The sequence below is a fragment of the Calidris pugnax genome, unplaced genomic scaffold (genome assembly GCF_001431845.1).
Source record: "Calidris pugnax isolate Ruff unplaced genomic scaffold, ASM143184v1 scaffold9, whole genome shotgun sequence".
NCBI classification, from domain to species: domain Eukaryota; kingdom Metazoa; phylum Chordata; class Aves; order Charadriiformes; family Scolopacidae; genus Calidris; species Calidris pugnax.
Window position 1 is genome coordinate 1,275,919 of NW_015090778.1, and position 26,121 is coordinate 1,302,039.

Genomic DNA, 26,121 nt, shown 5'->3' on the forward strand with positions numbered 1-26,121 from the left:
AAGCTTTTACGTTTATAACACCAAGCCCTATTTCTTAACAGCAACAAAGTGCTAGTGCAAGCTAATAAAGATAAAGCGCACTATTGTTTGTGAAAACAAACTATTTAAGTCCCAAGCGCGGACTGACCGGTCTCCTCAGACCCGGCCTCCCCGTCCCGCCGCCATCTCAGCGCTCCCCCGCCTCAGCCGCTGCGCGCGACAGCCCCGCCCACCCCCGCGCGCAGCCGCACCCGGATCAGCACGTGTCACCCGGACTTGAATCCTATTGGGCGAGACAAGGAGGGGCGGGGTGCCACCCCCCCCGCTCTATAAAGGGCAGCGAGGCGGAAGTCCGGTCTTTCTCTCAGCGCGGCGGGGAAAGGTGAGCGCAAGTGCGGGAGGGCTGGGGTCTCTCCGCGCATGGGACTGCGGTTGTGCATGAAGCAAGCCTACTGCCCTTTTCCCTCCGTGCCTTGGAGGGGAGCGGCCTAGAAAATAAAGCTGTGTCCACCCCGCGAACGTCTCCGGCTGGTTCTTTGCGCGCGCGTCCGTCCCTTGCCCGCACTGCCTTTGACCCGGCGGGGTGCCCTGCCCGCGGCGCCGCCGGCCAAGCTGTAGTGCTAGAGCGAAGCGCTTGTTCATAACTGGTGCTGCCCGGCCCGACCCGGGTGGTGCTTTTAAAAGCAAGTGACAGCTCGTCTGGGCGAGCCGTGTCCGCCAGCCCCGGCGCGGGGCCGACCCTGCCGCCCAAAATGGCGCCGCGGCCTGAGGGGGAGGCACCGGGTGTGGGGGCAGAGGAGTTGCGGAAGTAGATATGGGTAAAGGGAATTTAAAACCGGTAAGTAGCAAAAGATCACTGCCCAGGTGTTGCAGGAGTAAAGCACCTGGGTGAAGGTGAGCTGACTACAAAGCAGGAGAAATGCATCCACCTGTGGTGACTAGCGTTGGTCATCCTTCATGCACACCACAAGAGAGATCTAGAAACCAAGTGGGAAATAACTCCACTAATTTAAGCTTCCCTCACCTTTCCCATCTTCACTCACTTTGCCCTGCTGGCAGGGAGGCCGGAGTTAACTTTTCTATATACAGGAATAACTGTGCTTATCTCTGTACTCCCATTGATGACAGGACTGGACACGCAGGAGCAGTACCCGAGTCTAGGAAGACAGTAACAGAAGATACTTAAGATCAGAGAGGCTTTCACCAAACCTACTATGGGGGGAGGTACCTCTGTTCTCTAGTTCTGGGAGTCATTTCAGGGTTTTCACAGGTGTAAAGTGAAAACCCCACATTTTTAAAGCATGTTCATAACTGGTACAGTGAAATTTAGTTTCTTTTCACTATAGTAAAAGTATTTAAGCTTTTACTTATTAGAGCTAGAACAGTCTCAGTGTTTGTTAAATCTAGAATCATCACATGCCATAACCACCAAGAACAACTTAGGTATATAAAAAAACCAACCTGAAAAGCACATAGAAAATTACTTGAAGACAGTGGCAATTCTGAGTAATTGTTTGACATGGGATAAATTTATTTAATAAAACAAAGCAAGCAGATTGTAGTTACCCACAGTTTATGAAGTGCAATATGACAATCTTGTGTAATAAGTCTAAATCTGTTTACACATTAGTGCATCTAGTCCTTTGACTTTAGTTATTGCACATAGAAATTAAATCATATAAAAGACCTGCGTACAAGACATGCAGACTTCATGAAAGGCAAATAATGCCTACATAATCAGAGCAAACCCCAGAATATACACAGCCTGGAATGGTCAAGGAGGAGTTCAGGTAACAAATATAACCTACTCATATTTCAATTAAAGGTAACCAAAATAGGTGTTCAAATATAGAATTAATTTTAAATATATTAAATGCTAGTTTTCTTTTATGTTTCAGGCAAGGTGCTGTTTAAAAAACCTTCAATATAATAGCTTCATTTAGAGATGGTAAATCATCAAGTTACACATGGAAATTTTGATTTACATCATATGTGACAACACAACGTACAAAAAAGTTCTTAAAAAATTACTTCTAAAAAAAAAAAAAGCAAATCATGTTACAAAAGGAGAGCCAAAACTCACCTTCTTTGTAAACTAAAAGGTTTTCTGACATCCATGAACAGTTGGCAACACTGAGTATCAGAAAAATATTACATGTGTTAAACAGTGGATATGTAGTGTTCAAAAATTGAATTTACTGCATACATTGAGTCTTGAATCATCATACCGGATAGAAATAAAAGGCAGTTCTCCCTCCCCCCATAGTTTTGGCCGTTAATTAGCAGAAACAGTCTTTAATTACATCGCGATCAGCTTGAATAACTGCAATGCTTGAATTCCTATTCCACAAAGTCCAAGAAACCACACGTGGGGTCCAAATCTTTCAGTCACAGCTGTTTGCACAAACATCAAGGGATTTGATGCCTGGAGTTTCAGGGCTGTAACGTGAGAATCGGGTCCCACGCTTCGCGTGTAAACACAGTGCAATGGAAAAGAATCACAGCAACAAACTCTCCTCTAGGAAAAAAAAAAACTAGGTTTGTGTTTCACTGCGGCGAGAGGCTCTATGCACAGAAGGGTCACTAAGTACTTCTGGTCATGTGCAGTATTGACATTTTATGTGTGTGCTCATGTCTTTATAAACATTCAGAATTAATTATGAACCAAGGTGATTGTACCTCACTATAAGGCGGCTTGCTATGGTTTGGTCTCATGGCTTTACCAACTTTTTCCTCCTCATTTACAAAAATCTGACAGTCCCACTTTCACTGATAGCTGTGTGTGTTTTATGGCTACTTGCTTCCCAAAAAAAGCACAAGTTCTGTATGAAAAAAGTAATATGTATATACCACATTGAATCACAATATTACCTATACATCCAATTTACATTCTTTTATCCTGAAAGCATTTCATATTTCGATTGCTTGACACAAGCTATTGACTGCAGAAGTGAAAGAACATAAAACAGTTCATTCTACACCTCCAACTGCCTGAGAAAGAAAAATATTCTTCCAGTTTTATAAATTCATTCCTTATTTAGGATTTTTTTCATTTGGCACGCAGTTCCTTTGCTGCCAAACAACCTTTTCAATGCTTTAATGCAGGTTAACACAGCATGAAAACATAAGCTGAACAAAAGGTGTGTCAACGAGCTCCTTGATCTATTACAATTAGGTTCCTCCTCCCTCCCCCAAAGAACAGGTCATCTCAGCCTCTGAGTTAAAATCCTGACGGCAGCCAGTACGAAAATAAATCAACTGCTTAATGGAATGAAACTTCATGTCGCTGAAGTACACAGGAACAATAACCAGGCAAGTGAGCACAAAGGTATGGTTATAGGCAGTCCTTGGTGGGGGGGGGAAGTGGCACAAGTTAAGGATGAGAACTACAGCACAGTTTATAAAACCATGAGAATAACTTTTATAATACTGTAAACTGCAAGAGTCTTCACATGTCATGGTTGATCGGGGGCCTCCGTGATCAGGTCTTGAGGAGGGCACGTAGAGGAGCGGGGATCCATGGCTGAGTGCATTAAAGGAATATAAACATCATCCATGTTTGGCATGACAAAGATTTTCTGTGAAAAGGATGCAATTAAATCAAGTTACATTACATATGCCACTTGAAACCTTAGTTTACTGATTGTTAAGTTAAAAAAATGCAAAAAATTTCCACATTCTTGAGTTCAGCATTATTTGGCTCAAGTCATTTAGTTGTGTTGCAGCTGTAGATGAAGCTCAGAAATACAAAGATCTCTGCACTTTCCATTAAATTGAAATAGCACCACAAGAAACGTACCAACATTTCTTAACTTTGTGTCTTTCTCAGCTCTTACCCTTATACTTTCAAACTGTACTTTTAAAGAAATAAGCGGGTTTGATTTCTGGTTGATTGTACAGGTTGAGATCCGGAAGGTATCTGGCCAGTAAACTCTTTTCCTATCCTACAAGTATTTGTAAATTTGGAGGTTTTTTCCTATTTTGCACTACAGTCAATGTGATTTTTAAAAGTAATTTTATTTTATAGGAAGTAGTAACAGGACACCTTACTGCTTTATGTGTTCTTAATTCCAGATGGTAGTTTGACCTCTATCATCTAAATAAAAATAAGATCCTGGGTGCTTTTAAGTACTACAAATTCTGACATGGTACCTATTTTTTAAAAAAAAAAAAAAAAAAAAAAAAAAGGCATTTTTGGCTCTAAAATCATTGTGACAAGTGCTAAACCAGATTCTGTCCAGGTCCACACATCTTGAGGTCTTGAGATCACCTCAGAAGTGAGTTTCAGCTGAACTCTTAACAGAGGGCAGCAGAGGATACTGACTAGCATTGAATGAAATAGGAGACACACAAAAATTAAAAACCCCACCCCTCTAATAGACCAAAACTATCATTAATGAAATTTCCTTTATGTTTTCAGTAAGGGAAACATACCTGAAACTCTTGTTCTAGTTTCCTCTCTATCCAGTCAGTTACATGAACCAAAGTCACTTCTCTCTCACCAAGTTTTGGCCGAGCTTTTAACTCCAGGTAGGGAGGTCTTCGAAAGCCATACCTTAGGAGAGGGGACACAACAGGTTTTATGATAATCTCTCCAACAAAGCACATCCTTAAATGTGTTAACTGTCAACATTCTCCTAATAGCAGTTTCTACCTCATTGAGAACTAGTTTGTATTGCACCTCTTCCAGAACCCACTTCAGCTACTTTTATCTTTTTTCTTAGCTGCAATCCCTGAGGAGGCACACACCTGAAACACTGCCCAGTTCCGCAGTAAATTCCTCTTACCATATCCTGTCGGTAGGTGGAGGTGGAATGTTAATTACTAGTGTTCCTCTGCACTCTTGTACTTCAACTGTTAGCAGCAATGGAGTATTGGAGACCTCTTCAATTTTCTTCTTAATAAACTCAGTCTCTGTTGCCTTCTGAAAGTATTTTGACTTAGTAATTTTATCCACAATTCTCATGATCTTACTTGTCCGATGTCCTCCGACATACCTTTATACAGAGCATAGAAAAAGAGTACATCAAGGTGATTTTCTTAAACCTATTGTTTGCTAAGACGCCCATGGAATTCCTATTAAATCATTAGATTTTTCGATATAAAAATTCTGAGCAGATACATATGTACATGTCCAAGCAGAGCCCCCACGCAGCAGCCGTACATACCAGCTACAAGTGTCTGGCAGAAATTCTGTCCAGTCTGAACAATCCTCCTTCCCAGATGGCATTGGAAATGCAACATTTTTTAAAATTGCAAATATACTTGCATCATTTATGACAGCAAGCTGGTGTGAGAAGTGACAACCTGTCTATTACCATTCTAACAAAACTGAGGACACACAGATGCACCGAGACATACGCATGTATCAGCATAGAAGGCCCAACCGTCACGTCTAATCTATTTAACAGTGTGTGCCCAACAAGAAGGTTTTCATTTAAGGTATTGTAGCATTTACAACGAGTATAAAGGTAGTGAAAAAGAAGAGGAAGGTGATTTTGGCAGCAGGTGGAATGATATTCCAAGAATGGTTAACCGTGCTTGCAAGAGGAGGCCACTTGTCCTGGCAATAGTGTCAAAGCTTTTAAAAAAGATGCTTTAAGGATTGAATGTGTCTTTTCTCATTTCTGAAATATCAAACATGCTATTCTTAGTGTGTGTATTTTCACATACTATATTATACTAAATTGTGGCTCTTTATGTTATGTAGCAGAGATAACCTGTTTCCTGTCCGGCAAAAAATTTATCCAGCCTTTTACAGAACTTTCTCCTTAGCACGAAATAAGAAACTCATTGGCTGATATCAAAGGGGTGAAATAATTTCTACTAGCTGTAACTTCACCCAGATAAAGTAGTTAATCTCTAATCAGATTCTATAGTGATAGTAATGCAGATTTTTGAAAGGTGTAAGGAAATTCTTTCAGTATTTTACTTTAAAATTCTTCATTCTGCCTCTTTGTTCTGAAAGAGTTCTTTATATGATCTATATATTTTTTAAATATATGAAGTTAATCTATTGAAATAATTCCAACAATTCATCACAGTTTTCAGAAGGTTTTAGAAGTAAAACTCCAAGGAAATATATCACGGACCCTTCTTTTGGTCCGTGGTTTACATTCACTGTAAAAATCACAGTGTTCAGACATAGGAAACATTGTGATTGACATATTTCAGTGTTACTATAGAGTTCTCATTGCATGGCATAATTTCAATCAGATGAAAAAAGAAAAAAAAATAAATCAGAACAGCAGCCAAACGAAGGAGTGACGTGGCAAAACTGACGGTTAGGAAATTTTTTTTTAAATTCTTGCAGAGCATCAGAGGGCAGTATTGCACAGCCCAGACACTCAAAGCCCTTCAAGGAAAAAAAAAAAAAAAAAAAAAAAAAAAAAAAAAACAGAAGAAAACACAACCCTGAGCAAGAAAGCTGGGCTTGAACAACAGTTGTTTTCTTAAAGAAAAGAACACACTGGAAATAAGGGATCAGCAGGATCAATATGGGTATAATACTTTATACAAACAAAGTATTTCTAGTTCACACACAAAATCCTGTTCTTGGCTCTACCACCAGGCAAAACATGCTGGGGATGGTCCCCTGGCCCAAAAACTTGGCTCTCTCTGTAATCTAATGGCCAAGGCATCAAAGGAGCGCTGTGCAGGTCACTCTGCAGGAGTGCTGTGTGGTGAACACTGCCCCCAGCACGGGAAAACCCTCTGCAGAGCGGCTGCCTTTCAATCTGCAGAACACTCTTTATTGCTGCTCTTTGCTCTAGAAATAGACCAGCACGGGAAAACCCTCTGCAGAGCGGCTGCCTTTCAATCTGCAGAACACTCTTTATTGCTGCTCTTTGCTCTAGAAATGGGTGAGTTGTGTTTGCTTAATTGCTTGGATAAACTCACACTCTGACATCCTGCCTGACAACAAGCATTGCAGGACTGGACCAAGACACCAATTACACCAAGTCTGGGCACACGCAGGGGAGGAAAGAGTAACACACACACACACACACACACACTCTCTAGTTACACCAAGTCTGGGCACGCGCAGGGGAGGGAAGGAGTAACACACACACACAATGGAGTAACACACACAGACACAATGGAGGCAGCTCACCCTTCTGCTCCTGGAGTCACCTGCTTCTCTCCTGCCAATTCAGGAGCATCGTCCTCCTCTGAAGACCCAGCGCTGGAGGATTCCTCATCACTGTCTGCAAGACAATACGCCCTTGGCCTGAAACTGAAACAATGCAATTTCCAAGTCAAATGTAACATTCTTAAATAGATATTCATCATGTACAGCTTTGGCTGACTTTACATGTATTTCCATCAGAATCTATAAAATGTCCTCCCCTCTTTTTATAAATTCTGTCTAAAAGAACAAAACCAAAACCACTGAAGCCAACCTCAAGCCAGCAAAGTTGTCTCTAATTAGCAATTCAACTTGCTGTAGCTGCAGTGTAAGCCATCACTTACCAATTTCATGTGGAAAAAATACAATTCTATTAACCAAAGTCTAACATAACCCTGGGAAGTAATATTTCTTAGATGTTTGTTTTGTAAAGACATTTCTGTCCCATAGAAATTCAAGCTAGAATCTCCCTTTAGTATCTTTGCTAGAAATATTCCTTTCCCTACTATACGTGCAGAGAAATTGATCTTTGAGCTTGTGAGTTTTTAAGCTCCTCACAATGAATGATGTTTACAGGATTACAGGCTTTGTTTTGTTTTTTTCTGAAAACAGTCCAAGATGGAATAAGGCAAAAAAACATCACGGGAAGAGGAGGGGGGGAAAAAGTAAAGTAATAACAAAATCAAACAAGTGCTGCTCCTAGGATACAAAAGAGCACACAGTAGTAACTAATTCCTAGACTCCAACTGTGGAAGAATTTATGTACACAATCCCAAAAAGAAATTCAAATCTTTAAAACGGATTAAAATTAGGGAAGGATACAGTACAACACTTCAGTATTAACTGATCTCTACTGAATGCAACAGCTTGAAATAGTTACACAACACATGCTTCTTGGGTTTAGCATGTGGTTTTAGTCCTAGGGACTATACCCAGGACTATAATATCCTACAGCTTGTTCAGAATACAGTTTATAGCTGCTCCTTCTTTCTTTTTGTGTGTATTCTTGGAAATTTATTTGAAGCATTTAATAACCTCACACAGGGCAAGGACTGAGGCTACAGTCTGCTGTCCTGTACAAAGAACAAGCTGTTAGCTGCTGCACGGAGTCCTAACAGAAAAGGACAGTTCAAGTACAGCTCACAGTGCTCAATACTCCGTTTAAGAACCGGAGCATTAATCAAATAACCTCTTTACGCTGAAGAATTTGCTACCCAGGCTACAGAATCAGAATCGTAAACCTCTTCTGACCCAGAGATGGGTTCTGTACCTGTGGAAGAATGAAACGGCACACCAAAGTGAGCCACCTCCCTGAGGGCTTAGTGGGTGGTTCATGGCCTAAATAGTGATGCTGGAGCTGTTTCTCAGAGAGAAGCCTATGTTTTCAGGTCAGATTTAAACTACATTATTTTCTACCTGGGTGTGACCTCACTTCACTTCCCGGTGCACGTCACACCACTCAGTTCAAAGCATTCCCAGCCTATTTTCAAGGCCCTCAAAAGCATCACCTTCTTACAAGAAGGTGTTTTATTTGCTCTGAAGTGCCTCCGCAAGCACACGAACTGGCTGAGACCACAAGATTTCCCCGCATTAAACAAAGCAACAATAAATAAGCTTGAGTGCGATTTCAGGGGATCTCTGCATACAATGGACCATTTAGGAGAGACAAACATTGGCAGAAAAACACTTTGGAACTACAGTATTGTTCCTGAGCAGATTGCACAGTATTTTATGAATTGCTATTTGTTGGTTTGTTTTCACATGGTTCAATGCAGCAGAAAGGATTGATGGGGTAAGAAAATGCAGAAATTTTGGGATAGCCTGCCTGCATTTGCCTAGTTTACCGTATTGTAGAGCCTGTTACTGTATTAATTCTATGAAATTGGCAATTAAATATTTTTCCACCCTTTTTGAGAGCTGCGTTTTCCTGAGAGTGCGTGCCAGACAGCATAATCAAACTGTGCAACAGCACATTTCACTTGTGTTTCAAACACTAACGCAGCAGCGACGACAGAATGGACTGAAACATCAAACCATTTGTCTCACTTTACACTGATAATATGCAAGGACAGTTAAAACTCAGTGCTGTTCCCTCCCCTCCTCTGGATGAGCAGATGCCTTTCTGACATGAGTTTGTGGTCACTGCATCTCAAGAGGCAGTTTGTCCCAGGCTCATGAGGGATGGAAATGAACATAAGCAACCAACACGCATCACTTACAGACAATATGTGCTGGCTGCAGGCACGTGCACAATAGTTTGATTTGTCACAGAAATTGCCAACTGATAATTAAAAAAACCCAGTAAAACTAACTAACGCCATGGGAAGCATAGATGAGAATCAAACTGTTCTATACTACTCAGATTATTTAGTTTGTTTTTTTTGTTTGTTTACAACATCCAATTGTATTTATTACTCAGATTATTTTGTTTGTTTGTTTGTTTACAACATCCAATTGTATTTAAGGGAGAAAAAACAACCAAGCAGCCAAAACCCCCTCATTCAGACTAGACTCCATCAGACTGCTCTTTATGCAAGGCTGACGTGGTACCTGGCCCTGAGCACTTGAAACACAGCCATGTGCAGGGAGCAATACAGTTAATGCTTATACCTTCAAGTAATTGGTTGCTTAGCTACAGACATTTACATTTACGTTGCTGGGGGCCTATTGCTCAGCTAGAATCAAGCTGATTTTTAAATATGAAATCGATGCGTTAACTAATTATTTCTGAGGCCATTCTTGCACTGGACAGATATAAAAATACACAAAGAAAACCCTGAAGGGATGGGGAAGGAAAGCAAGAATTCAATTTGTACCAACATTTCCTTCTCTATTCCCCATTGTTTGGGTGGACAAGATTAAAGGTATTTAAAAAAAAATAATCACACCTACCAATTATACTGATGTAAATTCAGAAATATTTATTTCAAGCAGTGACAATGAGAATCTAGGTCGATTTTAAATCCTCTGAATTTCTACCAGTGTATGAGATCATTCAGCCATTAGTTTTTCCACATCTATTTTCTTGTCAGGACTGCACTGTAATATAGTGCTGCTGTACGTATTACTTCAAGATATCTCAGAATAAATGGTCAGAGCTACGACACGAGTATACAAAGCATCTAGTACTTTAATTCTGAAGGAGCACAACATTTTATTCTTTTCTAAACAAATGGCCAGATTCAGAGAATATTTTCTTGTTTTGTTGGCAGTGCTTGTACACTAAGTCAGAGACCACCTACTGCTCAACAACTGCAGGTTTCTGAAGTACAAAGAGAATACAGCACAAAGAAAATCAACACTCCACAGCTGAGGGACGGATATTTGACAGGTGTCACTCACCAGGTTAATACAAACGGACAGACTGATGAAATTCAAACATCATCATAAAAATGAGAGGAAAAGCACAAATGCCAAGTTAGGTAAGTTACAGTATGTGTGTTTCCTAATTAGTTCATGCTGCATATATGCAAGGAAAATGTCACTTTTTCACCATGAAAGCTCTCGCTGGATTCCATGACTGTAATACCTTACCCTTCTTTGCCGATCTCTCCAACTTTAAGTGCTTCACCAAGTGGCTCTTTACCAAGTTTGGTCAAGTTCATCTTGGTCTCTAGGGTCATCAGAAAAGATCCATTGTAGGACATTTCCAAATCAATCCAAAGCCCTAAAATTAACAACAAAAATGTCGCTTTAAGAATCGTCACAATCATTTACTTTATGTGAAACCCAAACTCATTTTTAAAAAGTCTATACATCATACTCTCTCACCAACTGATCATATCATTAATTCACAAATAATTAAAAGCTTATCAAAGCGAGTTTTCTGCTTACATTAAGCACATGGAACAAAGTTGAATGTTCAGATATGAATCAAAGCCACACTGAAAGGCAGATCAGTGAGTACAGCTAATGATCTAAAAAAGGAGCGTGATTTATGCACACCTAAACTGCTTAAGAGATCTGAATCAAGATAAGGAAAACAGAATACACTTAGGGATTCACTTCAAAACTATTTACAGTACTGCTCCAAGCCAAACAGTAACAGGGACACTCCTCTATATTACTTAGACTATCCAAATGAAGCAATACTTGAAATCCCAGAGCAATATTGCTTGTCACATATCACAACCTGCTGCCTCTTCTGCTTTCAACAACGGTGTATTAAAGAAGTATGAAAAGGTTCGCTCAGTAACTCAGCTATAGACATTCTGCCTATGACTCACAGCAAACAGGGTCATTACTTAGAACAATTCTACATGTGCAGTGTTAAGTTAAATCCTATTGTCTGGGCAGCCTATTCGCTTATTGCAATCACCAAAAGAATTGTCTGGGGAATAATTGCAAGATTAGGTGCTGCCTCTTGAGTGACACCCTGCAGTCCCACTGATTAAAAAAAGCTGGAGGGTATTTGTGATCCAGAGATTAGAAATCAGATGCTACTAAGCACAGATTATGCATCTTCCTTTTCCAGACATCGCAGCTGCACACAATATGCCCTACCAGTATCTGTCACATCAATCACTAATGCAGTCTACTGTTATTTACTTATTCAGAAGCAATTAATGGTAACCACTCTATGGGTCTAATTGATCTAGAAAAGACACACTTTTTTCAGTTACAGACCAACTGTTTTGCTTTTCTGCAAAAAACTCCCAACAAACATATCAGAAGAATGGCATTGTCCCCAGTCCTACCCATTTATATTAACAGAAACACATGGCTCCCAAAAACCAGGACATGGATACACGATGAGATTCCATGTTAGGAGCAGTACTCAAGGCAAGCTACTTCTTAACTAAGCCAAGTTCTTTTCCATCATACTGTTTTTCTATTGCTGTTCTAAAACAAACCACCAGAACCCAAACACAAGCTTATACAGATTTTTCCTCTTTACAGTAACAAAGTAGCAGTAAGATCATAGGAAACAAGAAAAGAGCTAAACAGACCTTTTGGATAACCAATGAGTCAGAGTGCTTCAAAAGTCAATGTTCTTGTAACAGGGGATCAAATTAAGCAAAGGATGCCACTACTGAGAGGCGAAAATTCCTTCTGGCCAGAAAATGTTCATACACATTTTCCGGAGGGGAAAAAGGGAGGCAGAGGAGGAAGGGGAGGGGTGAGGAATTGGGCAGATGGTACAATTTATTCGGAGTTATCTGGTTCCCTAGCCTTGACAGAAGTACAGTAAATAATACAGCATATGTTGTCACCCAACTAGGACTGTATTAACAGAAACAAGATTTTTTTTCCCTCATGTTGTCTCTTACCAAATTTAGTTACTTGGAGGAGCCACATAACAAAAAAAAAATATATTTTCCTTGTAATCAAGCACTGGTAAAAAAACATGGATGAAACAAAACCACATCGCAATTTGTAACTGCCTTCTAAAGCCTCACAAAAGGTTACCTCAAATGACCGATTGTCTCAAACACTTAAAAAAAATATTCTTCAAAGTGTTCGTTCTGGATACTGGCCTGAAGTTTTAGGATTTTTTTTTTTCACTGTATGTGCTTTATTCATAGGTCAACTTACCAACAAATACACTTATCCTTACAAAAACAAGTGTTTCTGATTCTCATCCCCTGATTTATGCTTTAAGTACAATAGCAAAACATGTTATTTGAGTAATTAGTCACTGCAAGCTCTTAAAACCTCACATACTAAGAGCTCACGTCATTTAACAATATGAAAGAAGTTACAAGGGTTATAAATTCTATCATAAATTTTGCTTGTCGCAGTTTAACTGAAGAAGAAACTGAAGGAGTTAATTTTTCTCATTGCTGTTGTCAGCAATTAATTGAAGCCAAGTGTTCAGCAATCTCCTAAATCTCATCCCATGACTTAGAACTACAGCCTTTGGTTACAACTACAGTTATGAGAACAGAGAAAAGAATTCAAAAAGTGTTTAAATCTAGGCAAAGGGAAGCCGTCTGACAAGAACCCCAAAGCAAAAGCTCGTTTAAAAAAGAAACCACAAAACCACTTGGCAAACATCATACATGTATACTTTGTTTTCTGTACCTCAAAATAAATAAAACAGTTTTGATTCATAAAGCAGCCGTGTGAAAGTCATTCAGCTTAAAAAATCCCCATATTTAACATAAAGAACATAAAATGATGCTGTATTTTGAAGTTTCTTTTCAAAGCACTATATTCCTGTTTTCTGACTTATTTCAATTGCAATTTCTGAATCACTGTTTTCAGAACATGGCAACTTCTCTTGAAGAGAGTCAAATCTGGTTTCTGCTATGGTACAGAACCAGATCCGTCTCAAAGAGATGTGCATTGCTCTCTGTAGTCCATGACAGAGTAGCAGATACGGGTCTGCATCTCTGTTGCATGCAAAGCTTAGTTTAGTTCAGTAATTATTTCCAGTGGAAAGACACGATCATACTTTTGTATCTATAGAATTATGTTTATACTAAGCCTGATGTTACTACTACTGGAGATACAGACCACTCATTATCTTCCTCGGATTAAAACACCCACAAGACAAACAGATCAAAATTCTGTTCTCCACAGGTACAAAGGCATGAACCTGACAAAACCAGAAGAGGAAGCAGGTATTTTACCTCTGTGATCAACGTAAGGTTTGAAGGCTTGAAGGATCTTGGGCACTGCTATCCCCATGTCAAGCTCAGTTAGAGTTAGTTCATTCATGAAGTACGGCAGCTAAAAGAATAGAATGTAAAAATCCAATTCTTGTTATGGAACCAAACATTATTGTTTCCTGAGAGAAGAAAGGTCATTAAACTGAAAGAATGGATTAAGCTGAAAAGCCACCAGTGAAAGAACACAAATAGGATTACACAAAATTCTTCCAATTTTAGGATTTCACAGTTATCAGTTTCAAACTAATACTTTAGGGAGAAATTCAGCATCTGAACTTGGAATGTTTTAAAAACTATGTTGAAGTTCAGACGCTGACCTTAAACCTCCACCATGCCTTTTTAGTCAAAGCTTGCAAAAAGCTCAAGAATGAAGCGTAAATCCTATTTTACTGTGAATACAAATCAAAGACTTCTTTGGATTTTAAATTCAGTCACGTATTTTATAGTTGCAGTTATGTCAACATCTCAGCTATTTTTATCTTCAGCAAACTCTTTCATAGCACATTAGCTTTTCATTCTGTATCATAATTTTAGTATAACAGAAGCACAGAATCACAATGATTTGGGTATCTACTTACTGTAAGTATTTCTAATTAATAGAATTTCTATCTCCTGTGAACAGACAGTGCTTTAACCTATCAAAAATACATCTGCCCCCATTCTCAGTCTTTCCACTTAAACTGTTTCCAATGAGATGTTTGGGTACCCTGCTGTCACAATTGTGGAAGCAGCCAGGGCAGAATTAGGTTACTGCTTATTTCCCAAAGCACAAGCAACACTATCTCACAGCTGGTACTGGCAGCTAAATTTCAGATCTTTTTCAGCAAGACTACATCTTCCTTTGCCTTTAGGAACAGGCAAACTCCTCCCCGAACATCAGGAGCTAAACAGCCCTGTGATTAACTGCTGCTCTTCAGAAGTTACAGAATGCAGAGGGAAGACCCAGAAGTCATTCAAAAGCATCACTCTTCCCTTTGCCTTTTGAGCTCAGGCAGTTGATGCACAATTATATCCCATCACCCCACAGACAGCTCTTTCTCTCTCCCTTACTCCCACTGACCTCTCCTGCAAGCGGTCTGTGTCTGAAGTTCATAGAAGCACATTAGAATTGTGGTTCCCTGATCTCCTCCACCTTCAAGGCAGTATTTCCCAAAGCAGATTTCATAACTTAGAAGCAGTTCTATTTACCCCTAAAGTAAATATAGCAATACTTCTACTTTTTATATAAAAGCTTCACAGACAGAAATAGTTAACCCAGCTAGTTAATTTAAATAGAAGCAGCAAAGTTAACATATTGAGATCAGCAGCAAAGCTGAACTGGAACTCTGCATCACATTTATTTACTTTATGTCTTTTGCATACAAGTGTGAAATAAGTGTTTCTCCTACTCTTTTGAAACTCAAAGACTATATGTTTGTTTTCCCTCCATAAGGAATGTGTAGTGCAAGTCTCCAGATTAGTTACCTTGATTTTGCTAAGTTTCATTTGGATCTTCTTTGACACTAGATCAGACCAATACTTTTCTCCTAAAAAATCCCAAAATATTCTTCCAAGCAAAGCATTCACCCAGGCCTCCTGTTCTTCTTCTTCAGCTTCCACATGGGCATCTGGTAACTGAAAACACAGAGCAGGATATTCAGGTCTATAAATTCCATAAACTAAGGTCAGAAAAGGTCCCATTTACGCTGGGAAGTTCAGTGTTACTGCCCGGGTTATCTAAGTACACTGGATGCTCAGCACAGATGCAGCTTTACAGCCACATCAACTGGCCTGACATGAGCTTGTCATCATCCTGACATGCAACAGAGTGAACAAGACCATATAGATATAGATTGACCTCTGGCAATGAAATGAGAAAGTCGTATGTAATTTAGCCTCTGGCAGAAAAAGCAGATAAACCCAGACTTAGAAATGTGTCTGTAGTAGAGACACTCTCTCTTCCCAACAGGATCTAGAACAGCTACTCTACCCTCCTTTTATTTTATCAAAAAATAGGAAAGCGAGACCCAATCTTGCATCCTTAAATCCAGTTCAGAAGCATCACAAATAGATGATAAACAAATGCAGTACAAGGAAACAAATTCTTCCTTCCAGTGTCTATATACAGGATTCAGGAAACAATATTGTTCCTTCTGCTGTGTTAAAGGTTTTGTTTACAGTCCAAGAGGATTATGTCTGAATCTCACAACACTTGGAGATATATGTTCAGATGTTGCATCACTGACTACAGACACAAAAGCAAAGGCAGCTGAAATAATTCTGGGTGCGTACATGCTATCATGCATTTCATTAAAACCAGAAGGTTTCCATGAAGGAAAAAACAACATATTTAATGTCTCCCAGCTGTCTGCAATGGAAGGAGAATCTGCCTTTCATTATCACAGGCAGAAATCCTGAAGCCAGCAGAAAAGCAGTGCTTTCTAAGAGGAGTCAGGTAGATGCTACAGTTCTGAACATCATTTCTTGGCAAGGGCTGCTCCCAATGGCTGCAGCCTCACGCAGGCAGAATTGCTGGGTTCGTAGCTTCTGCCGTGACGCAGGTTTCCTGCCAGCACTGCTGATCTATTTATAGAATGATTTCTGACACGTGCCAGATTCAGCAGCGAATTCATCACTGCTTCAGGGGTTGTCGGGGGCTAGAACATCTTTTTTCCTGGGGGAACACAAGATGTGTTTATTCATATGCTATACCATGGTCTCCTACTCCTTTCTGGACATTGTATGACAGTCTGGCAACAAAGATGCATGACATGAGTTACATCTTTCAAATAAACGGCAATTGTACTTAACATTAAGGATCCATTTGTTAAGTGTGTCATACTTAATTTTAAGCTTCTTTTTATTAAGAGTGATTCAAATGCAGTCCAGGAGGCCAAATGATTAGTCAAAGCTATAGACATTGTTCACTATTATGCTGCTGTGTACTACACAATACTAACACATTAGCCAGAGGACCATCACAAAAGGCAAATTCCTAACCCTATTCATGGCAACAGGGCCAGGACATCATCTTCAGTGATAAGAACTGAAGAGATTAAGCACTTTCTGGAATATGCAACAAAAAAAGCAGTTCTCAGTGTAGTATCTGAAAACCTGCCACGAACAGCATCCAACTTACACTTGTGTTATATGACAATTCTGTCCCAATCAGGTGCTTGGTTGCACTTCGGAATGGTAGAAGACCTTTAGCTTCCCAAAATCAGCAGAAAATTATGATCAGTTTTACCATCAAGTACTAAAAACGTTACTTAAATTATTTCAACAAGCCAGGACCTCAAAAATACGCTTTTAGTTCAATCTACTTTAGAATATACACAGAAAAGTCTAACTTTTTACTACCATTGGGAAGTGACGTTTGTGGAATTTTGTTTGATTTTTTTGTTTACTTGTTTTAATCCTAAGCATAAGACAGAAGCTCTTTTGGGACCAATGGTTTTTAGGACACACCTGTGCATTCCTAATGATGAAAATCTACAGCCATATTGCCTTCAGCTGTACGATCTTTTAGGTACAAGACACTGCAAAAGCCAGAAAAACCACAGACATCTCTTCTTGGGAGATAAAAAGAAACCAAACTAAACCAATTAAAAAAAACTTATGTTACGTTAAGAAGAAACTGTGGTCAACAGGGAGCTGGCAAGTGTGAAAATTTACACTGACTTTATGAAGTGTTTAGACCCAATCTGTAGTTAAAGAAATTACTTTTTCTTTCTACATAACTAATTTTTCAAGTAGTAGTTGGCAAGATAAAATATATCACTATCTCTGACGCATCTTCTAGGGCAAAAGTGTTACCTTTTTCACAGCTGTAGGGCTGCTGTCTGCACTGAGGACTGGACTACCCGAAGGGCTTTTCTTTTCATGAGGAACACACTTTGCCATATAAATATTGTAGTCCAGAAGCATTTTCTGCCGCACGTTGCCAGCCAGATCCTTGTGCTTTGGCTGGGATGCAATTTCTTCTGCACTTCCCTTGCTGCTGCTTCGGCTGTGTGTGAGAGCTCCAGATTGGCTGTCGGTTCTACTGTGTGTTGGCAAGATGCCTACATTAAAAGGAATAATACCTGCTTAATAAAAAAGGAACCTGACAGTCAAATAGCAGAGTGTACGACCAAACACTTAAAGGAAAAAAAAATTAGCTTGGAGATATAATTCATTCTGAAAAACAACCAGAGTAGTACTTTCTCATTTTGAAGGGTAAAAGTAAATTCTACTACTGTGTGCTTAGGTGGTCCTAAACCCAAATTAGTCAATATTTGGTATGATTCAGCACTCAGCAGGGTGTGGGGCTGGAAAACTCAGCTGATCAATAGCATATTTAAATATGGACACTCACATATGTATAACATATGGCAGAATTACCAACAGCCCTGCTGGGGAATGCCAAAAATAAAAGTCAAGTGATTAAAATATACCTATAACCACACTTTTTTTAAAATTTAATTATAGGCTGTTACAATTAAAAGGACTGTCAAAAGCATGTAAGTATTAGAATTTTAATTAGCCATTAATTTTGCATATGCATTTCAAGAAGTTATGTGCCAGAAATAATGATGTTAACCAATTTTTAAAAAGCTTCTCAGAGAATAAAGACAGAAAAGCATGAGTCATGCAGATTTAAAATTATATCAGAAGGTGGTTTTAAATTAATATTTCAAACATTTGATCAATACTGTAGAATAATACGTTTGTTGGTTCAGATATATATATTAGCACGGGACTTTATTTACACACAAAAAAGTGTTTGCTTGTGATGTTAACCCACAAGAAAGCTCTTTAGTCTTTACAGGAGACTGGAGTGGAAGGAAGGATGGAGGAAGAACGGGTAATAAGAGGACTGAGTCTAATACTGCAAATATTGTCATCAACTCCAACAGTACAGAGAGGGGAAAAAAGGACTGAACAATTAATCCTGACAAAAATTACAGGAGTTGTTACAGACACTGAAAAATAGCGTGTTCACATAAAACAATCTAAAAATAGTAAGAATAGTTGAGGCCATACATCCGAGTATACAGCCAAGAGAGGAAAAGGCAGGGTGGGCAGGTGGGAATGAGAGGCCGAGATAAGGAACAGAAGAGTGTCTTCAGTATTATTTTTCTGTAAAGATCCCTAAGGCTCCACAGTTGCTGTAACTACTGTTGTGAAAACACAACTTTGTTTTTTCTTTTAGCAGATGCTTTTACTAGAATACAAAATTTGAATACCTGGCTTGCTCCCAGATAAACTGGATGGCTTCTTTGCTTCAGACTTCAGCTTGGATGCAAGAAGGAACCTTCTGAACCATTCCTCCTTCTCCCTGCCTGTCCTTCCAAAGAGATAAAGCACTTGATCCTTTTGGCTAGTGTACTTTGCTCCATCCTGAGGTTTCTTGGATTCTTCATTGTTCGAGTCCACTTTTTCAGCAGATAACTTTTCCTCTGGATTCTCTTTATCAGTCTGGGCCTTAGCCATAAAGTCATCTTGCTTAGCAAGTTCAATGCAAATAGGATACTTCTTATTCCAAATCCGTTTTCGTGCCAGACTTTTAGGAACCAGGGAAATCTGAAGGATAAATGAAAGGGTTAAATTAACTAATTTTTAAATTGTATCTTCTCCGTTCCTGTAGTCACATAAGAACAGAACCACAAGAGATACAGATCCTACATTGGATCTGCTGGGTTTAACTGACTTCACTTAGAGCTGGTTGATGTCCAATCCACTGCTGTCACTAGGTCTTGGCGAGCCTTGGAATTAAAACAACGACCATTCAAGTAGATCAGACTTCTACAATCATGTGGAGAAACTCAGTTTTAATTTAAAAGATCTTATTCTCATAGTTATACAATAAAAATAGAAAAAAATAGAAAAAACAAGAACCTTATTTCTGCAACCACAGGTTAGGTAGTGAGAATCTAAACTGAGTTTTAAAACTCAACTTTTCAGGCCCTTGAGTATTTGAAGTTGGCAATAGTCACACTGAGTATGTAAGAATCAAGGAATAAAAGCAATTTTATTTCTTTATTATAAATTATATTCTAAATTCAGTATCTTCAGGGAGAATTGAGACAACACAAGTGATGAGAAGAGCAGTAAGAGTTAAAAATTCTAATCAAGGGGCTGAACTTACCTGCCTTCTCCAAAAATACCTTGGAGAATAGCCATAATTTGCTTTTTATATACAGGGCACCCAGCACTTTTGCAACCAGTTGAAGGTGAGAGAAGGGGGAAGTACTGGAAATTTTTCTAAGATACCGTGGAGAACAATTATCAGCCTAGTGCTCTTGCAGCATGTGATAGCTTTGCTTCTTTTCATTATGGAAAACAAATCTGCAATAGGCAGGAAACCAAGTTTTTGCTTTATCTTTTTCACTGTCTTCCTTTAATGGAAAGCAAGAGCTGACAGCAAGCTCCTTTTCCTTACTGATTCAGGGAAACGAAGGTAGGTTTTCCTCACTGTCACCTTGGTCCATCTCCCTCTAACACCCATAGTCAACTGAAGCATAGTTCCCTCCTACATTTGTACTGCCAAAGCCTTCTATTGAGGCAGCACATTAAAAAAATCCATTCTTTTAATAATGGGGTATTGATGTATTACTTAATACACTGCCAACGGAATCAACTTCACATGGCAACTCTTCAAAGATTTGAGGGAGGCAAATAACACGTAGGAAAACACTCCCAGCATTACTCTTGATGCACTCTTCCCACTGCAAAAATCCCAGTCTCCTTCCCCAGACAGTGGGCACCACAAGCAACTTGTGTGTGTTCCAGCCATCTGTTGCTCTCCTCTTTTACATCCACATACAATGAAGGTTCCCCCTTCAAGTGAAATGCAAACGTCATCTGAACTGCCTTGGGATAGAGGCAACCACCAAAGATTATGCATTTTGGTATAAGCTTCAGAACAGTCGTGCAGTAATTTAATGTACGGGGAATAATTCTCTAAACTTCCATGTGTTAACTTCTGCTTTGAACCGACGGGAGAAAATCATGCTTTTCCTTTACTGTGTAAATATGTAATTTTTTTCTAAATCCTGCCTAATCTTCCTCCCCAGCACAATCTTTTGCAAGTTAGTCACGACAACAATTTTGTTTACATAATGACAGAACATGAAACTAGAGGAATGAAAAAGATTTCAAGATTTCAAAGGAAGTTTCAAAGTATTCTTTGTTAAAATCAGAAGTAAGGCACACTCACCTTGCTCTCTGTAAGTTCATAAATTTTCTGGCTGACATACGTGACTTCAGGCTTTGGCTCATTGTACACAGCCCTTCTAGAAATATTTTTATTGGGTTTTGAAAGTCTTAAGGTGCTTCCTTCGAGTCGCACATAGACAGAGTGAGTCAACGTAGCGTGGTATGTTTCTGGATCATAATTATAAATTTCATTCATCCATCCCTAGAGAAGAAAACACTTGTTAACAGGCTTTTAAGCTGCAGGAAAACCAAGTACAGCACATACAGCAAAGTTTTAAATAATTATCCAAGCTTTTCCCAAAGTTATGTCACTTACTGTACAAACAGAGCAAAGCAGTAAATACCCTAAACGAGACAGCACCAAACTGACAGAACATGAGATGAGGGCTCTATCCCAAGCACATAATTATTTCTTTTCCTGAGTAAATCATTTTGTGTGTGTAGTGCAGTGCTCTTCTACCTCATCTCCATGAAATGCTGTGCAATCTGCAGATGTGGGCTTGCTGGGAAGAAGCAGAAGGCAGCCAGCAAGGGCACGCTGCCGAGCAGCCCCTCTGGTACTGCAATCACCCACATTTTAATCACCAACAGTCAAGGCAGAGCAAACAGTCTGTCTGCTTATAGACAGCACTGACATTTTAATCACCAACAATTAAGGACTGAGTGGAAGACCACAATGGAGCTTGTTTTAACGCACCATCACCACTTGACATCATTTAACATGTTGTGTAACTGCCCAGTTACAACACAGGAGTCCTACGCGTGGGCATTAAATTCCATTTGTTTCTGTGCAGTGAAAGAAACAGAAAACAAACAAACCAGCCCTGCTGTAACAAGCCTGTAAGTGCTGACTCTAAGCATGGGGGTGATGCTACTCCTCTAACATCTGCTTACAGAAAATGAAAGATGATAAATGGGGCAGAAGACAAGCCAGAATAGTCATTCAAGGAGGACAAGTTTTCCTTCTCTTAACCTGCCCTACAACATATTTTGGTAATTACTTCTACCTGCACATGAAAACCTTAATTCGGCGTATTCAATATCCATTAATGTCAAAAGAAAGCGAAGCAGATAAACAGATGTACCCTACAGCATAAAGTAAAATGGTATCTTTATAAATACCCAGGTGAGTATGGTAGAGGGGAGAGCATCTGCTGCTGGGAAGCGGGGAGAGCTGAACGAGTATTCTTCAAAACAAAAAAGTTGTAACTACCTTATGCAAAACATCCCAGAAATCACTGCAACATTTGAATTTATTAAAGAAGTTTCCACCCACACATAGAAATGTAAAATTTATTTTAACACTCATTTACTTCAGTGCCATATAATTTCTCAAAGTAGACAGCACACACGTTCTCTGATGCCATAGTAACAGCGATATCTATGTTCTGCTTCGTTCAACATCTAGCTCCATTTTCACTATAAAACCTGAAAAACCTACATAAATTAGCATTTCTTCTATGTTCAGGAAAGATTAAGTCATTCATCCTTGCTCACCTCCAAACCAGACTACCTTTTATTAACAGAAATACCTATACCAGCACATGGTCTCTGTAGAAGTTTTGTGTTTGGGTTTTTTGTTTACACTGGGTTATATACAAATGCAATGCACAAAGAAGAGTTTTCTATAAACCATCAAGGTTCTGCACAGCAGGGCTGATGTATGTTTGAGCACATCCCATTTCCTTCCTAGAAATTATTAAACCAAGACATCTTTGAGCAGACAGCAATTAATTTTCAGCCAGGAACTCCAGCTGGACTTACTGAAGCACAAGGACACCACGTGCGTTGCCTAAAGCCATGGTGAGCCATCCACTCCGTGTAAAGCTGGAATATCCATATGGCCCACAGATCTCTGGAGAGACTCCCACCTGCCTCCCCCCCTTGATCAGATCTCTGAGCTATTTCTAGCTCGGACACCGAAGTCTGGAGCCTGCAGCCAGGCAAACCTACAGACGAAAACTTGCTGCCTTGAAAGTTTGCTGCCTTCTCCTGCAAGGCCGTTGAGCTGAAGGCCACACAAGCTGAGAGAAAGGGATACTTAGAAAGTGGATCTTTATCTGAAGCTTAGCCACAGGAGCCCTTTTTATAATCGAAATAAGCTATGATGTTATTTTCAGTAGGAGGGCTGGAAACCTCCAGGTATGTGTGGTACCCAAGAAGGAAGGTGAGAGCACATCTGAAGTTTCCTTAACATCCTGCTCGAGGTGGAACCAGATGGAGTTTTCTGACACCAGCACTTGAGCTGAACAAAGGATGTGTAGCAACAAAAGCAAGGTGTGATTTACACAACATTCTCATTACGGTACACGGCAGTCAAGAGAAGTAAAAATCCATGAACAGAGATGGAAAAGCTGAGAGTTGAGATGACATGAACACCTTGGGACACACAGCAGATGTGCAAGCTTTGCTATACCTTCTCAGCAGCTGTGTGACTGTTATCCAACACATAGTCATGCTTAATTGTATTTCTCCAGCACATGCTGAGATGCCACAGCCACATCTGTGATAAAAAGGCATGAGGCCCAGCCTACATTAACAGACTTAACCAAGTCCAGTGAATCTCTGGTAGTGCAGGGGTCTGAATCCATCCAGTATGTCATCCACAACACTAGCACCTTTTCTATCCCATTTTTATTATAAAGGTGCCAGTAGTAGTAGCCTTTCTGCCAGAAGATTTCCTGACCCCACACAACTAAACAGCAGAGGAGAGGCCCTTTTGAAGATCATCGCCTTCTTCCCAGCGGCAGCAAGACACTCTGAATTTAAAAGGCAAAATAACCTAAAACAGAATCTCTGCTTCCTCAGTTTGTATAGCCCTCTTTCTCTTTCAGCATTCCAGAGGCTTGGAAAGTCCCACCTGCTTTTCTGATCCCTACCACATGCTTCCCACTTCCAACAAATGGATTAGCTGTATAATCTCCAAATGCACGGTTCTCAAACCCCCACTGCCTCCTCCCCTGCTCCCTGCACGGAACAAACCCAAGGGAAGCCCAAACGCTGCTTCTCCCAGCACAGACATCAGGTTATCGGCGACTGAAGAACCTGTCCAGAACTTGTGATGATTTCTAGCTGCCTAAAGTACTGAACATTCAACGTCCAGAACTATCCAGAACTTGTGATGATTTCTAGCTGCCTAAAGTACTGAACATTCAAAATCTAGAACTGACAAAAGATAAATACATTTACCACCCAAAGTAGCAGCCTACACTGTGATTTCGATACAAGGAAGAGATTTGTTGTTTCATCTATTTGGGGCATAGCCCAAAATCCAAAAGGTACACAAATTTAAATTCAAATACTTAGGGTTTTATTTTCAGACAATATTTAGCCAACAGTCAGGATGAAAGTACCAGGTTACTACAAACCCTCCTCCTACGTAAATTTTTAGTTTCCTGATTTCTAAGGACACACTGTTTCCTTTTGCACTCAACTTTGAAGATACTTTGTAACGCAGAGAAACATTGCATGGCTGAGAGTGAAACGTTAATACTTCCCCAAATGATGACTCTTCGCTACTAATGAATCTGAAAATACGTGCCAGTTGCAGGAATTTTCCCCCTCTCAATATACACATCAGTGTTAAAAGGGGAAATGACACCATCTGCCTGCTCACTTCAGCAATCTTCATTTTTGTAAACCATTTCATCCAGCATAAAAACCATTTTTGAGAAGGTTATCCAAAAGAACCCAAAATTCATCCCAAAGTTCCTGCATTTTAAGAACAATTTTAGCAGAAATACCTCTGCCCCTCTCTTTGCAAAAACCAAACTGGAACAAAAGATTCACAGCCCACGGAAACCATTTTGCAATGCATCTAAACAGAGAAGTTATGTTACCATAACGTGCTAGCAACAGATGAATTTTCCCAAACGACTGAAATAACAATGGATTTCCTTGTGTAGGAGAGGAGTGACTGTATGATGGGTCTGTTTTGTACTAGCGGAGTTGTTAAAATAAGAAATTTAGTAATTCAGGGAGGACAATGACCATAGTCATATGCTACTGTGCAGCTGCTTGCCATTTACACTGATCCTGTGATCTCCGCCTCTAAAGGTCAGCAGTCACTCTGAATTCACAGCTGAAATTAGGAGAAAGTGCCTCACCATCAGACCGGTAACTAACCTGTAAAACTATCGGGTTAGAATATCAGCTTTTCTGGCAAAGGCCACAGTTTCAATTCAAAACTCCACACATGCACTAACAGGATCCAGCCCCTCTGATAAACCAGCCCTGGGGAACACAGGCACTGGCATCAAACGGTTTTAAAAGTCCCACCCTGCTTTACTTTTCCTCTTTCATGACTCTGGGCTACAAATTTTTTATTCCGACTGCACTTCAACAGAATAATTCAAGCAAATAAGAACTGCAGAGTCAAGCCCCCTGAAGCATCACCTTTTTAATATGACTTAGTTTAAGATCTCAGGTGTTCTATACCTTAACCTGAGAGGGGAGGTTGTGGGGAACTGCAAAAAGATGCCTAACAAAGGGCCCAGAGGGCTGGGGGGGCACAGACCAGGTTTGCAAGTAAAAATAAATAAAAATAATTTCATCTATATTTTAAAATACATAAACAAAACAATCAGCAAGTCAACTTCATAATACAAACCCAAATCTGGATTACAACTGCAGCCAGAGTTTCTTAGTGGTACTAACAGATTGATTAGTGTCAATTACCATTAAATGATATCATCAAATACCCCAGTACCAAAATTCTCGAAAGTTTGTTGATACTCAAATCAGACTAATTGTATTCGTATCCCTCTCATTACCAGTATTTTATAATAATTTAACAGTATTTTGTTTGTTAAATGGGGAAAAAAAATGTAATGCAGTTTTTTGAGATTGTATTGACAGGGAATTTAAAGACACAAAAAAGGCCTAAGCTGGGCAGAAGTTACCGTCACCTTGACTGGAAAATACATTTGTCTGCCAGAGGCCACTATCAAACATAAAATCCCCTGAGAGATATTCAGGAACAGCATGCCGGTAAAAAGCCTCCTCCTTCTGTACAGCTGTGACTCAAAAAGCTTCATTTCTCTAGCAGGCACTGCCAAAACGGTCTTCTCATAAAAATTTCTTTCTAATGGAAAGGGTAAATTTATCGTTTCCATTTTAGCTGTTACTTAAACCCTTTTGTATCAGCCAGCACAACACAAGGGAATGCACATTTGAGAAGGCCAGTAAGGAAGTCAGAAAAACCTAATGCATTAAAGAAGA

The 26,121-nt window shown here is 39.7% G+C and overlaps 1 protein-coding gene across 3 annotated transcripts in view; it reads right to left on the reverse strand.

Annotated features, from left to right (window-relative positions):
- Positions 1 to 1,486: 1,486 nt before the first annotated feature.
- TEX2 (testis expressed 2) overlaps positions 1,487 to 26,121 on the reverse strand; it is a 54,641-nt gene continuing 30,006 nt past the window's right edge. For 2 of the 3 annotated variants that reach the window (XM_014953056.1, XM_014953065.1), the window contains exons 3-12: positions 20,903 to 21,103; positions 18,930 to 19,266; positions 17,518 to 17,765; positions 15,187 to 15,336; positions 13,684 to 13,783; positions 10,643 to 10,775; positions 7,094 to 7,216; positions 4,767 to 4,976; positions 4,414 to 4,534; positions 3,376 to 3,557 (exon numbers count right to left, since the gene is read on the reverse strand). In XM_014953056.1, coding sequence (XP_014808542.1) covers positions 3,435 to 3,557; positions 4,414 to 4,534; positions 4,767 to 4,976; positions 7,094 to 7,216; positions 10,643 to 10,775; positions 13,684 to 13,783; positions 15,187 to 15,336; positions 17,518 to 17,765; positions 18,930 to 19,266; positions 20,903 to 21,103 — 1,746 coding nt within the window. In that variant the 3' untranslated portion in view covers positions 3,376 to 3,434. Of the gene's footprint in view, positions 3,558 to 4,413; positions 4,535 to 4,766; positions 4,977 to 7,093; positions 7,217 to 10,642; positions 10,776 to 13,683; positions 13,784 to 15,186; positions 15,337 to 17,517; positions 17,766 to 18,929; positions 19,267 to 20,902; positions 21,104 to 26,121 lie in introns of all 3 variants that reach the window. The other variant, XM_014953048.1, reaches the window with a different exon arrangement.